The sequence below is a fragment of the Bos grunniens genome, chromosome 1 (assembly GCF_055505025.1).
Source record: "Bos grunniens cultivar Pamir isolate PY7600 chromosome 1, Bosgru_T2T1.0, whole genome shotgun sequence".
NCBI classification, from domain to species: domain Eukaryota; kingdom Metazoa; phylum Chordata; class Mammalia; order Artiodactyla; family Bovidae; genus Bos; species Bos grunniens.
In genome coordinates this window covers 63,004,859-63,020,889 of record NC_141165.1, presented here as the reverse complement: position 1 = coordinate 63,020,889, position 16,031 = coordinate 63,004,859, and the positions used below count along the sequence as shown (strand labels likewise).

General features: G+C 38.1%; 1 protein-coding gene across 1 annotated transcript in view; it reads left to right on the top strand.

Moving 5' to 3' along the window:
* The window catches only part of SPATA16 (spermatogenesis associated 16), a 283,069-nt gene that overhangs the window by 191,536 nt on the left and 75,502 nt on the right, over positions 1–16,031 (top strand). The window contains exon 6 of the mRNA XM_086318894.1: positions 14,954–15,101. Coding sequence (XP_086175020.1) covers positions 14,954–15,101 — 148 coding nt within the window. The remainder of the gene's footprint in view (positions 1–14,953; positions 15,102–16,031) is intronic.

Sequence of the window (16,031 nt, the reverse complement as noted above, 5' to 3'; positions counted from 1 at the left end):
TCTTGTATTTTTCAGTTAGATGACAGGCTAAAGAGGAAATGTCCAAATTGAGATGAGAGGTAAAAGAGAGCTTCTTTCCCTGGGTCTTGGGAAAAAGATAAATGTAGAAATGAATTTCTCATCTAATTATTCATTTCTGTTTATATATTCTTTAATGATATGTTTCTATGGTTACCAGCGTTGTTAAACGCTGCCTGTGTTTCATTTTGCTTTGATGCTATTTGAGGTAGTATGCCAGCAGAAGAGGTTCACTTGTAAATGAAAGATGTGATTTAGGCATGTATTTGACCCAAGGTTGCGTGTTCTCGTGAAGGAGATAGTGACCGTGACATTATTTTCTGTTTATATAGTTCTGTGTAGTTTTTCTATTGATGTTCTGTGAGTATCCCAGGGACTAAGAAGGAAGAAAGAAAGTAAAGGAAGAAGGAAGAGAGAGAAGGAGGGAGGGGTGGAGGAAGGAACCTGAACCATATGTATATTAAATTCATACATATCAGAACTATATATATATATACACACACACATATATATAGTACATATCTATACATATATATAGTACACATCAGTACTATATATATGTGTGTATGTGTATACATATATATATATATATATGATGGCATTGATTTGACAAGACTGCCAAGTAGGTGAGGTTGTTTTTCACCTGCCCCATCCTTCTTTTCTCCCCACACCATCCCCCCTCCTCTATCCCACATGTACATGTCAAAAGCCAAAGCTTTCTTTGAAAAAATGAGTCAAACACTCAATTACTTCACCTCAGTGTGAAATGTACTCAGAGTGTCACCTTTCAGTAGTTTTCCTGCCTTTGGACTCCTAGTTCTCACTGAGAAATAAACAGCTTTGTCTCCTGCCAAAACAACGTCAGGCATCCAGATCATGCAAGAATGGGTGGACATAGCCTCAGAAAGTGGCCTCCAGAGGGCTGCACACTTGTACCTCAGCCCAATCTATCTGCAAGTTGATAGTTCAACCTTCATAGAAAAGAGTGGCATCAGAGGAGATCGAGCGTGTTCAGGTGATAAAACGCAAGGAACCCAAACCTTGTGCTTTGTGAAAACCTAGAAGGGTGGTAGGAAGGGCTGGGAGATGGGAGGAAGGTTCAAGAGGGAGGAGACATATATATACCTATGACTGATTCGTGTTGATGTATAGCAGAAACCAACACGTATTGTAAAGTAACTATAGTCCAACTAAAAATAAAATGAAAACAAGTGGCATCATATCAAACAAGAAAATAATCCTCAGCCACTCCTGAGAAATATGTATTTAGCACTCTTCTTCAGAAATATATACATATATTATATATATATATATATATATATATAGTATTTTTTTTTTCATGGTGCTGGTTTTGTTTTGCAGTAATATCCGTAGGTGATAAAACAGAGTCAGCTTTTCCTTTTTTTTCTTTTTTCTCCTAAAAAGCTTTTTGGGTTTCCGACAGTTCTTAAGGGAGAAAAAAAGTGACCTCTAAATTTCTTTTCATTTTCCTTCATTTGAGCATGATGTGAGTTTCAGCGATCTAAGGCAATCTGAGCCTTCTTTCACTTGAACAAATTTAGGTATAACTATTTAATTCCCAAAAATCCTGTGGCTATTCTGCTAGGTGGCCATGAGGTTGTTTTATTTACATAGAGGCTTTGCCTTCCAGTTCAAATTTGTGAACATGTGGATTCCTTCTTTGTTTTTGTTTGCATCTGAAAATCAAAAATTGCTGTGAGCAAAACCAATTTTAGAAGAGTTTGTGGTTATTTTTTATATTTCCCATAGATTTTATGGGTTATTGATTTATAAGCTTGCAGAGAAATTGAGGTCACTGTTTTTTTTTAGCAGTTGGAAATGTGGAATAACTATTCCATGAAATCATGAAATTTTTTAAGCTATGTTCACCCAGGTATGAGATAATCTGTAAAATGCAAAGCTTTTAATGTTTTTATTTATATTCAGCCATCCTTTTGATGGTAATGCACAGCAATTAAAAATAGATTCTCCTCTTTTCTTGAATTCCTATGATTGTACTTTCCTCACTAATTTGTGAAGATTGCCTGTTCTACCTGGGCTACAGTTCCTGATGGAATTATTTTCTTTTTCATAATTTCCCCTCTTCCAAATAATGAGACCTTGGCATTTCAAATGTCAACCTTTAACGTGTGGGATGATATAATTTTTCTCAGGATCACAAAGTAACTGTTAAACTAATCTATTTTTATCCAAGAAAAGCACAGGTGCTGTTTTATACAGCACAGTCTAAACTAGGAGTCAACAGCCTGTGAGAGACAAAAACCTCCAGAAGACCATAGGAGAACTATTTCAAGCCCAACCCTAAAGGGATGGAAAACATCATAACTAACATGGCAAGTCTTCATTTCATTTATCTTTCATCAGGTAGAGGTTGGCCCGCTTTAAGATTAACATATGACACAAAGCAGAGAGAAAACTTTTGACTGGACACAGGTAACCTGGAATACAGTGGCAGGTCTCTTGAAGATAGCATTGCATTTCTTTTCACATCACTGGAAGTTGGATTTTGTTACTGTGGTCACAGAGTGTGTGTGGGTATACACATATTCTCTAAAGTGTCTATGTATATGTATGTCATACACTGTGACAGGTCTGTTGCATTTCTCAGATGTAATTATCCCCCTCCTGAGATTTCCCGATGATGAGAAGTCATATACAGAAGGACTCCATGGACTATAACCCTCCAGGCTCCTCTGTCCATGGAATTCTCCAGGCAAGAATATTGGAGTGGGCAGCCATATCCTTCTCCAGGGGATCTTCCCAACCCAGAGATCAAAACTGTATTGCAGGCAGATTCTTTACCATCTGAGCCACCTGGAAAGCCCATATAGAAGAACACTTGCCCCATATTAATCATCTTCCTGCAACCTGTTGTCTTCTAAACTATAAGGCCCTCTGTGAGGAGCTACAGCCCAGAAAAGATTAGTGAAAGGCAAATTAAAGATATAAGAAAGAAAAAGAATAGGTGTATGGTACCCAGGCAAGGGTGAAACTTGAGGGAGAAAAGAAATTACCAGGATGAGGAGTCTACCCAAAGTCTACTACTTTGAGTACTAGACTCCAGCACAATAAAGACACATCTCTACTTGATATTGTGATCCCTATTACTGGATTCCAACATCAAAATCCCTCCTAAGTCCTCCAGGGCCATGGAGCTATTAGCTCCCAAGACAAGTAGTTTTTTCATTGGAAGGCTCTGCTAAAACATTTTTCCCTTCTACTAAGGGTTCTCATATTTATAATCCTATCTTAATGCCAAATGGGGCTACAGACTTCATTGATGAGCCCACATGGCATAAATGGCTCAGAACACAAGGCTCTGACTGATACACAACTGGCTTGAATCCCAACTCTGTCACAAAGTAGCCGTGTGAACTACTGCATGTTATAACAGATAAAGAGTGAGGTTTTCTCATCTGTAAAGTGGGATGATAATGCTTATTTTCCAGTGCTGACTCAACAAATAAACAGAATAATTTATCTACAGCACTCAGCCAAGGTACAGTGAACATATTCAAATAATAAAAATGAGTTTTCCATATTTATCAATGAATTAAACAAAAATCCACATAGGCAGAGTCCAAGAGCAGGTTGAATTCTGGTGGCAGAGTCAGTTCATATAACTGATGTTTTGTCCCCAAGTTAAACATCCTTGGATTCTTTCAACTTCTTCTACAATATACCTTTTTTTCAAAGGTGTCCTTGACTTTTCCACTCAAAGTTATCTTTCATAGTGGCCCGATATATGTATATATGTAAAAAGCAGTACAAGCCTGGAAACCCCGTTACCAAGTTCTTGTCCCTATATCACCATTAATCAGCTGTGAAACACCAGTCAAGAAATATAATCAAAAAACCATATACATAGAATAGGGAAAGGAATACCTACTTTCACACAACGAAACGAAGCATAGAGATGAAACACACAACAAAAAAGGGTTCCAAACCATGTTGGTATCCACCACTGAACACAGGAGCTAAAGCTCATTAGTAATACCCAGTAATGAAATAATTACCTGTAATACAGCCATGTATTCATGTGATACCTTTTGGTGATTCATTTTAAGTCATCAAGAGTAAAAGCTCTGTGGCATCCTAAACAGTCTGGAGGCTGCTGAAACCCACACTTGTAGCTCTGACTTTCTATCGGCTGGTATTTCTCAAATGTGCATGTAGAAAATTATTCAGGGTCTTTAGTACAAGAACATACTTTGTATTCTATTTACAAATTATTTGTGCTTTGCCATTAAATAAGTTAGACCAACCCAAGCACATTATTGACTTCCCCATTAAGAAGCCTTTCATTTCTGTAAATGTTTCTCTTTGAGAAAGGCATGCTAATTGATAGCATATCCTAAATCTAATCAGCAGCCTGTAGACAAAACACTCTTACTGTGGCCAGTAGGAGTTAAGGATGAATACTCTGTTAGGATCATTGTTGTGAAGAGGAACTTGACCTGGTTTAGTCTTAATGCGGTCCATTTATTTCTTTGTTAGCATCAGAGTCAAATTATCCTTGTCTTTGATGACAGGAATAAGACAGTCATGAAAAAAGGAAATGAAAGCAATACTTGGTCTTATAATTCTAGGAAATAATCTACTTACAAATATAACAATTCTCTCAGTGTAAGAGAAAGCATTGGTTTCAGAGAGTTGTGTTCTTGTCTTACTTCCATCTCTAATTTTGTGACTGCAAGTGAGTCACCAGAACTAACAAGAGCCTCAGTTTCCTTGGTTATAAAGTTGAATGATCTTAAAATAATATCTTACATCCCTTCCATCTCTTTTGCTTCATGCTGAAGAGGCATGGAAATAAAATTTTACTATGAAATATAAATGATTAAAAACAAATACAGGGTAAATTTTAGCCACTAAGTGCTGAAGTTATTCAGCTAATGGAGGCATATATATAATCAAAACCTTAACTCTAACCAGACTGGACAGTAAACAGTGGAATACATTTACACACACAATATGTGGATACATATACGTATATAGTTATATGTTCTAAAATCCTACAATATTCACATACACTGCAAAACTAAGGAAATATTTCATAATTTAAAATGGTAGTTCTTGTGACTGTTTTAAACAAGACAGGTTGCAAAGTAGAGAATTCAAAACTGCTATATAAAAATGTGCTTTCCTTGGTACAAGTAACCTGTTCATACAATATTTGGTAATTTCCAGAAAACACAAATAAAACTTTAAATACTTATATTTAAACTGTATGAAGATATTTACAATGTTCATATCACTGAGCTAATAAATGTAATGGAAAAGCTGCCAAATATTCCTTTATACTAGAAAAATACACAACTTGCAATGAAGGTTGCTTAATAAAAGAACTCTCATAAATCCAAGGCAATATTTCTGCATTAAAATGTTGATTATCAGGGCAGGGCAAACTATTATATATTTTATTCTGACATATCATATTAATAAAATTAGCATAAAAATCTCAATCCTGGCTAGTTTCTAAATGACACTATGAAGCAGTTTATAGGTAAGTCTCAAGGCAAGATATTCTGCTCCTTAAGAGAATCTACTCTTTAGATTAAATCTAAATTTCAAAAAAGTTGAAGTCTTTCGAATTAAATTCATATATATTTAAAAAGGATAAAGTTTGAAAAATATTGCTTAACAATTTTATTTTTCTGTGTTCTAGAAAATACTAGGTGTCATTCCAAATTTCATCATTATTAATATTAACAAAGAGCCATATTAACCACTAAGGACTAAAGGGTCCCTCTCAATCATTTATAGCTTTCAAATATAGCATTGGTTCCTTTGAATCTAATAGTGTCAACTGAAGATAAAACAATACAATCATAATATTTATCCACTAGGATGAATCCACTTACTTATATGGACTTTAGGAAAATTAAAGCATAAGATATATAGAAACATTTATCACACTGCTAAATGAGAAGTTATTTCATCTTAAAATATCTTTTTTCTTTACTTTTTTTTATAATACATAAGACTTAGTAGAAAAAAAATGGATTATGAGAGAGATTCCAATTTTCCTTGAATAGTGTTTGTGTATTAAGGTAGACTAACTACTACAACAAACAACTCCAGGGCGTCCCTGGTGGATCCATGGTAAAGAATCCACCTGCCAAAGCAGGAGACATGAGTTCAATCCCTGGTCCGGGAAGATCCCACATGCCACGGAGCAGCTAAGTCCATGCACCACAACTGTTGAGCCTGGGTGACACATCCACTCAGCCCATGCACCCTAGAGCCTGTGCCCCTCAACAAGAGAAGCCACCACAATGATAAGCTGGCACACCACAACTAGAGCAGCCCCTGCTCGCTGCAACTAGAGAAAAGCCCATGCAGCAATGAAGACCCAGCACAGCCCAAAAATAAAATAAATACATACATTAAATTATTTTTTTAAAACCTCCAAAATTCTAGTAACTTAATAAACGTTGATTTCTCACTTACAATACAGTCCAATGTGGGTGTTCCTGGCTGATTGTCCTCCAGTCAGCAACAGGAGAACCTGTACTCCTTCCATCCTGTAGCTCCATCTTCATCCACATCCTGGGAGTCTTCCTCTCTAGGTAGCTGATAAGGAAAGAAAATAGATCATACTAGGCAAGTTTTATGGGCTAAATTTGGAAAGAATATCATTCCTGCCTACATTCCATTGGCCCACACTCAGCCACATGGCCACACCTAACTACAAGGGAAAATGCCTAACCAGGTGTCCAGGAAATGGGTAGGTAGGTAAATAAATAGATCTATATATGTTCTAAAATTCTGCAGCACTTACATATACTGCAAAACTAAATTAAATACTTCAGAATTTAAGATGGTATGTCTACTATGGCTGTTTTAAACACGAGGATAAAGCTGAGAAAATAAAAACATAATTTTCCAAAGAGAATGTGAAACATAATATTTGAAAACCTAATTCTAAATTCTATAAAATTAAAAAGCTGTTAATCCTTAGAAAAGTCACTTATGCCTCTCCAAGTCACTTAAGCCATCTGCAATTCAGTGAATTGAACTGGAAAATTCCCAAGATTCCTTCCAGGTTTAATCCTGTAAGTAAAGAAATTTACTGCAATTATGGGCAACCCCGATAATAGGAACATTAAAGGAATAATTTGATAATAATCTATAATAACTTTATCACATTTTCTAATTAGCAGTGACAGGAATTCTACTCACTGAACCACCATCATTGGATACATAGTTAAAAGGTTACAATTTATCCAAATCCTCCAGCAAAAAGGGGGAAATTTTTATAATTCCATCATCCTGGAAATGTCTGAGGCTTATGGTTACTGCAAGATTTATCCTGGGTGCTTTAAGTCCTCTTAAAAATTTACCAGGAAGAATCAACCCACTTGGATTTAGAAGAAGAAGATAAATTTTGTTTCTTTTCTTTTTCGCTAGTCATCATTTTCCACTACTTTGATTGCTTTTCCTTTATTCTTGATAGAGTATCTCTCTTCCCTATCTCTCCAGGTCTTTCTTGGTTTACAATTATCCTGGGCAAGTTGAGTTCTGAAGTAGCAAATGCTCTTTTTTGCTTAGCTAAAGTATAAGGAGAAATTATTATGTTACTGTTTGTAGAGGAAGTGAGCTGCCCACATATACTCTTGGTTTGTATAACTATAAGTCTTAAAACTTGATAACATGAGGATAACAATAGAGAATTATTCAGTTCAGTTCAGTTGCTCAGTTGTGTCCGACTCTTTGTGACCCCATGAATCGCAGCATGCCAGGCCTCCCTGTCCATCACCAACTCCCGGAGTTCACTCAGACTCACGTCCATCGAGTCAGTGATGCCATCCAGCCATCTCATCCTCTGTTGTCCCCTTCTCCTCCTGCCCCCAATCCCTCCCAGCATCAGACTCTTTTCCAATGAGTCAACTCTTCGCATGAGGTGGCCAAAGTACTGGAGTTTCAGCAGCATGCCAGGCCTCCCTGTCCATCACCAACTCCCGGAGTTCACTCAGACTCACGTCCATCAAGTCAGTGATGCCATCCAGCCATCTCATCCTCTGGCGTCCCCTTCTCCTCCTGCCCCCAATCCTTCCCAGAATCAGAGTCTTTTCCAATGAGTCAACTCTTCGCATGAGGTGGCCAAAGTACTGGAGTTTCAGCTTTAGCATCATTCCTTCCAAAGAAATCCCAGGGCTGATCTCCTTCAGAATGGACTGGTTGGATCTCCTTGCAGTCCAAGGGACTCTCAAGAGTCTTCTCCAACACCACAGTTCAAAAGCATCAGTTCTTCGGTGCTCAGCCTTCTTCACAGTCCAACTCTCACATCCATACATGACCACAGGAAAAACCATAGCCTTGACTAGATGGACTTTTGTTGGCAAAGTGATGTCTCTGCTTTTCAATACGCTATCTAGGTTGGACATAACTTTCCTTCCAAGGAATAAGCGTCTTTTAATTTCATGGCTGCAATCACCATCTGCAGTGATTTTGGAGCCCCCCAAAATAAAGTCTGACACTGTTTCCACGGTTTCCCCATCTATTTCCCATGAAGTGATGGGACCAGATGCCATGATCTTGGTTTTCTGAATGTTGAGCTTTAAGCCAACTTTTTCACTTTCAACTCCACTTTCACTTTCATCAAGAGGCTTTTGAGTTCCTCTTCACTTTCTGCCATAAGGGTGGTGTCATCTGCATATCTGAGGTTATTGATATTTCTCCCGGCAATCTTGATTCCAGCTTGTGCTTCTTCCAGTCCAGCATTTCTCATGATGTACTCTGCATATAAGTTAAATAAACAGGGTGACAATATACAGCCTTGACGTACTCCTTTTCCTATTTGGAACCAGTCTGTTGTTCCATGTCCAGTTCTAACTGTTGCTTCCTGACCTGCAAACAAATTTATCAAGAGGCAGGTCAGGTGGTCTGGTCAAATGTGAACACCTAATTTCAAAGCTTCTTTTTGTGTAGCAGCAAAGAAAGCAAAACTAATAGCAATGCACACAACAGCAGGTCATGCAAACTGATTCTGCTCCCCATTCTCTGCATACGTGAGACATTTATTGACATCAGAAAACCTCACACATTGGGAAAGAATGACACAATTGCAGAAAATTTTTGTCAAGTTAAAAATGACCATTTGAAATCTGCCTTCATTTTCAGTGCACTTACTTTTTTTTTTTTTTTTACAAGCTTCAATTTCTCACCTCTTTATTTTCAAAACCAAGGAAAATCTTTGGTGGTAAAAAGTAAATTAAAATTTATATTTTAATATCTATCATTATTATAAAATATCCCAGTTTAAAAAAAAATCTTTGCATTTAAAATCTTCAGTTTACCCACATTCGATTATTCATTAAAATCTACAAACAATAAATACCGATGAAGGTATGGAGAAGAGAAAACGCTTCTACACTGCTAGTGGAAAAGTAAATTGGTGCAGCCACCACGGAGAAAACTAAAAGTTGCCATATGATTTAGCAATCCCACTCCTGGGCATACATCCAAGCAAAGCTACAATTCAAAAAGATACATCCACCCCTATGCTCATAGCAGCATTATTCACAACAGCCACAACACGGAAACAAACTAAATGTCCATCATCAGATGAATGGATGAAGATGTGGTACATATATACCTTGGAATACTACTTGGCCATAAAAAGTAATGAAATAATGCCCTTTGCAGCAATATCAGTGGACTTAGAGATTGTAATAGTAAGTGAAGTAAGTCAGAAAGAGAAAGCAAATACCATATGATATCACTAATATCTGGAATCTAAAATATGCCACAGGACTTCCCTGGTGGCTCAGTGGTGAAATATCCACCTGTCAATGCCGGAGACTTGAGTTCGATCCCTGGTCCAGGAAGATCCCACAAGCTATGGAGGAACTAAGCGCATGTGCCAAAACTGTTGAACCTGTGCCCCAGAGCCCAGGAGGCAGAAGTACTGAGCCCACACGCCACAACTATTGAAGTCCATGAAACCTGGAGCCCATGCTTTGCAACAAGAGAAGCCACCACAGTGAGAAGCCTGCACACAGCAACTAGGCTGCCCTCTACTCTCCACAACTAGAGAAAATAGAGATGGCTGTCTTCATGCAGCAATAAAGACACAGCACAGCCAAAAATAAATAAATAAATTATATATGAACTTATCTATGAAACAGAAACAGACTCACATAGAGAATAGACCTGTGATTGCTGGGGGAGGAAGGTGCAGGGAGGAATGGATTGGGAGTTTGGGATCAGCAGATGTGAACTCTTATAGTAGTGAATGGATAAACAGCAAGGTCCTACTGTGTAACACAGGGAACTATATTCAATATCCTGTGATAAACCACAGTGGAAAAGAAAATGGAAAAAAATGTATATGTACATATACATATATAAGTGAATCACTTTACTGTACAGCAGAAATACAACAATGTAAGTCAAGTATGTACTTAGTCACTAAGCCATTGCTCACTCTTTGCGACTCCATGGACTGTAACCCTCCAGGCTCCTCTGTCCATGGAATTTTCCAGGAAAGAATACTGGAGTGGTTGCCATTTCATTCTCCAGGGGATCTTCCCCACCCAGGGATCAAACTCACATCTCCTAGAGCTCCTGCATTGTAGGCAGATTCTTTACCACCAGTGTCACCTACTTCAATAAAATAATTTTTTTTAAAAATGGACATAGATTGCTCATGTAAAACAAGCCCAATTCTAAATTATTACTGCCATCACAAAATGAAAACCTGATATTTTGGTGCCCAACCAAAAACAATAAAAAATTCCCACTATTTTAAATAATAATAATAAGTATTTTAAAGCTAAATTTTTCTAGACTTAGACTACTTCACAAATAAATTAGTCAACAATATACCAGAAATGTTACATATGTGTGTGTACATTTATATTTTAAATATATGTGTTTAAAACTTTATATGTAAATATATATTTAAAATTACATTGCACTATTTCTTCTTGGGGCTGTAGTAATTTCATCTGAGAAAGTGTCTCCATTGAAAGTTCAATTTTATTCTTACACAGTCTGCTCACTCACTCACTTCTTTACTCATCTTCAAGATGGAGAGCAGAAGCCACAAAAGAACCCCAGTTCTACTGACTCTGAGTGAAGAGAGAGGGAGGGTATATACTCCAGCATATACCCTCCTGAGTGAAGAACACTGTGAAAGCCTACATGACATGTCTTGAGCATTAAGCCAAGAGCACAATGCCTTAAACAAGCAGATCAAACTGTCGTGAAAACCGCTCTTCTGCCACTTGCAAAAACAAAAGCTGGTGTAGGCTCTTGGGCATGAGTCTTCCTGTCCTGCTGTGTGATGGCTTAAAGGCAAAGCTATTCTGCCAGCATCACTTAAGCTGCCAGCAATTGAAAGAGAAATGGGATGGAGAGAATGTTTTCTTCTGTCTTGGCCTTACTGGGATACTGTTAATACCTTTCTGGAAGCAAAGTAGAGGATTAAATACCTTCACTAAAATTATTTGATCCAGAATTTAAAGCAACATATCCTTCACCAAGCTATTCAGAGAGACCGCCAGAAAGGCTATTTGGATGTTAGGAAGTGTTATGGGCTGAACCATGTCCCCTGCAAAATTCATACGCTAGTCCTAACCCCAGGCTGTAGATGGTGATTGTATTTGCAAATAGGGTCTTTAAAAAAGTAATTAAGTTAAAACGAGGTCTTTAAATGGGATTTAATCCAATATAAAGCCTTTGACTGTGAGGATCACAACAAACTGTGGAAAGCTCTTAAAGAGATGGGAATACCAGACCATCTTACCTATCTCCTGAGAAACCTGTTGGCTGATCAAAAAGCAACAGTTAGAACCGGACTGGTTCAAAATTGGGCAAGGAGTACGACAGGGCTCTCTGTTGTCTCCCTGTTTGTTTAACTCATACGCTTAGCACATGATGAGAAATGCCCAGCTGGATGAGTTGTAAGCTGGAATCAAGATAGGTGGGAGAAACGTCAACAACCTCAGATATGCAGATGATACCACTCTAATGGCAGAAAGTGAAGAGGAACTAAAAAGCCTCTTGATAAGGATGAAAGAGGAGAGTGAAAAGGCTGGCTTAAACCTCAACATTCAAAAAGCTAAGATCATGGCTTCCAGTCCCATCACTTCATGGCAAATAGACAGGGAATTGGACTCCTAAATCATTGCAGAAGGAGACTGTAGCCATGAAATTAAAAGATGCTAGCTCCTTAGAAGAAAAGCTATAATAAACCTAGACAGCATATTAAAAAGCAGAAACATCACTTTGCCAACAAAGGTCCATATAGTCAGAGCTACGGTTTTTCCAGTAGTCATGTACGGATGTGAGAGTTGGTTCATAAAGAAGGCTAAGTGCCAAAAATTGATGCCTTCGAACTGTCGTGCTGGGGAAGACTCCTGAGAGTTCCCTGGACAGCAAGGAGATCAAACCAGTCAACCTTAAAGGAAATCAACCCTGAATACTCATTGGAAGGGCTAATGCTGAAGCTGAAGTTCCAGTATTTTGGACATCTGATGCAAAGAGCCAACTCTTTGGAAAAATCCCTGATGCTGAGAAAGATAGAGGGCAGAAGGAGAAGAGGGTATTGGAGGATGAGATGGTTGGATGGCATCACTATGCAATTGATACGAATTTGGGCAAACTCCAGAAAGTGGTGAGGGACCGGGAGGCCTGGCGTGCTGTAGCCCATGGGGTTACAAAGGGTCAGACATGACTGGGTGACTGAACAACAACAATCCAATATGACCAGTGTAAGAGGAGATTAGAATACAGACACACACAGAGGGAAAAACATGTGAAGACACAGGAGAAGGTACCTGGCCATCTACTAGCCAAAGAGAGAGGTATAAAAAGAAATCAACCCTGCAGACACCTGGATCTCAGACTTATAGCCACTGGAACTATGATAAAATAAATTTATGTTGTTTCAGCCACCCAGTCTGTGAAACTTTGTTATGGCAGGCCTAGCAAACTCACATAGGAACTAGGAGCCTACAAAAGGCAGTGAAGGCAGATCAACACCTTCAAACTGAGATCTAGAACAACTTCCTTCTTCAGCACCTCACTCCGCACGAATCCAGGTACAACTACTTACTTTCTTGGTCTGGACAGGCCATCCCAGAATTAGTTGCACCAATAAATATATTCCAGCATATTCCACGTTCCAGCAATAAACAATGAAGCACGAAGTTGGAGAAAATATTCTCCTACCCAATATAAAGGATATTTATTTTTTGTTGGAAGACCAGAACCTGGTACCTAAACAGCTTGAGTTCTTAATCCACGTCTCTGAATTCCAGACCTGCTGCCTGCATTGCCCTTTGTAAGCCTTCCATCGTCGCATCCAGGCCTCAGCATCCAGACCTGCTGCACCCTCAGAATCCACTGCTTCATAATCCATGGCTCCCTCCATTGAGTTGCTGGCTCTGGATTTGGCATCACAATCATATTCTTTGTTCCCCTTCCAGTTCATCAGACCTGGAAAGGACAGTCTTGTGGACAAGTTCTTTCCTTCAGCCATTCAGAAATTTGCCCCACAACAAATTTAAGTTGTAAGTTAGAAAACTGATCATAGAAGCCATTTGGAGTCACTGAGGAATGAAGTAGGATATCAACAAATTAAATTAAGTCTCTCAGTTTAAAATCAATTCCTTACTGAGTTTAATATTAGCCTAAAACTTGTTTAACAATACACCATGCTGGTAATACGGAGAAGGCAATGGCACCCCACTCCAGTACTCTTGCCTGGAAAATCCCATGGATAGAGGAGCCTGGTAGGCTGCAGTCCATGAGGTCGCTAAGAGTCGGACACGACTGAGCGACTTCACTTTCACTTTTCACTTTCACACATTGGAGAAGGAAATGGCAACCCACTCCAGTGTTCTTGCCAGGAGAATCCCAGGGATGGGGGAGCCTGGGGACTGCCATCTATGGGGTCGCACAGAGTCGGACATGACTGAAGCGACTTAGCAGCAGCAGCAGCAGCATGCCGGTAATAATAAAGTTGCTGTTTGTTAAATGATTTTCTTTGTTGGAAACTTCAAATCTATTATTTTTCCTTATTGGTTGTTGACACTCTGAGTTGTCAGGGGAAAAACTATTTCTGTAAGTATATATGAATTTTTATAATATTCTTTTATGCTATTTTCAGAAAAATGAGATAACTATAGACAGTTCCACTTTTTATTCAATTGTCAAAGCTTGTTAGAAGGAAAAGTTGTAGGAAAGGAATAATTCCTTTTTAAAACTTCACATAACTTCCCTTTTGGTCTGTTTCAAATAGTAATGGACCTTGTTAAAACAGGAAGCTCTGGGTGATGACAAGCTTTATCAAGAATGGTACCATACATGAACAAAGAAAATTTAAAGAAATTCTTAAATAGTTGAATCCATCTCAAATGGCTCAGCCATTGTGATCTGCAGGGAAGGAAAGCTTTGCTAGGAGGGAATTGAGAAAGGTTTTTTTTTATACCTCCAAAAGACTTTGCCAGGTATTGGAAGAAGAAAAATATAGTTTGTTTAGCCTGTCAGGTTATTTATAGACAATACTTAAATCTAGATATTTTAATTACTTTTTTAAAGAACAAATTGCTCATCAGTGTCTGTTCATAGGATAATTATATTAGGCTTAAGAATTTGATGTTTCAGACCAAGTTAAAAATGACACCTCAGAAAACAGAATTTTTATTTTTATCTTAAAGCAAGCTCAGTTTAGAGGTGTCTGTTTACAAACTTTCTCCATTTAATTGGTTTTCCTAATATGAAATAGTATTTCCAGAACTAATTAAAAGTTCATTCTAATGAATATTCAAGACCAAAATGTTATCTCTGCAGTACAGTATATAGATTTTTAAATCATCCATAAAGGTAATTATTTTTTTTTACATTCTTAAAAAGTCATATATTGTTATTGATGCCAAATGGGTTATTTGCTTTCTCTTAGGCCATGATTGAGGAAGCCATCACCAGAGCGGAATCTTTCTCAGTTATGTACACACCATTTGCAACAAAAATCAGAGCTGATAAAATAGAAAAAGTAAAAGAAGTTTTCACAAAAATTCATCCTGCGTATGTGGAGTTTATCTACACAGGTAAGAATCAGTATCTTCAAAGTATCAGCTGATGCTTTATTTTCATAAAAAACAAATACAGGGATGTTTCTGATTTTTGTTATTTCTGTTTTAAGGATTTTTTTTTATTATTATTAATCTGTTGAGTTGAAAGGCTATGGTTTTTCCAGTGGTCATGTATGGATGTGAGAGTTGGACTGTGAAGAAGGCTGAGCACCAAAGAATCGATGCTTTTAAACTGTGGTGTTGGAGAAGACTCTTGAGAGTCCCTTGGACTGCAAGGAGATCCAACCAGTCCATCCTAAAGGAGATCAGTCCTGGGTGTTCATTGGAAGGACTGATGCTGAGACTGAAACTCCAATACTTTGGCCACTTCATGCGAAGAGTTGACTCATTGGAAAAGACCCTGATGCTGGGAGGGATTGGGGGCAGGAGGAGAAGGGGATAACAGAGGATGAGGTGGCTGGATGGCATCACCAATTCAATGCACACTAGTTTGGGTGAGCTCTAGGAGTTGGTGATGAACAGGGAGGCCTGGCATGCTGCGATTCATGGGGTCACAGAGTCGGACACAACTGAGTGACTGAACTGAACTGAACTGAGTTGAAATAGAAAGTTATTTCTAGGTTTTATGTAGAGCTAGCCTTATAGGTCTGGTGTAATATCCCTTGTGTCATCAGTCATGTTTCTTTTTTTAAGAGGAGAGGTAACACTTAGAAACTCTAAGATTTAAAAAAAAAAATGAAGGAGTAACTTGTGTAAAATGTCACCTTTTTTCATATCCTTCATCAGTAGACTAGGTGATTCTAGTATTTTCCTGAAGAAGAAATTTTTTCTCTAGTCCCTTCTCTTTCTATTTTCCTAGCTCCATCTATCTCATACCTCAAATGCGCCTCTTTTTTTTTTTTTTTTTAATGTTCTTCAGCCACTGGTATCCAAAGGAGATCTGGA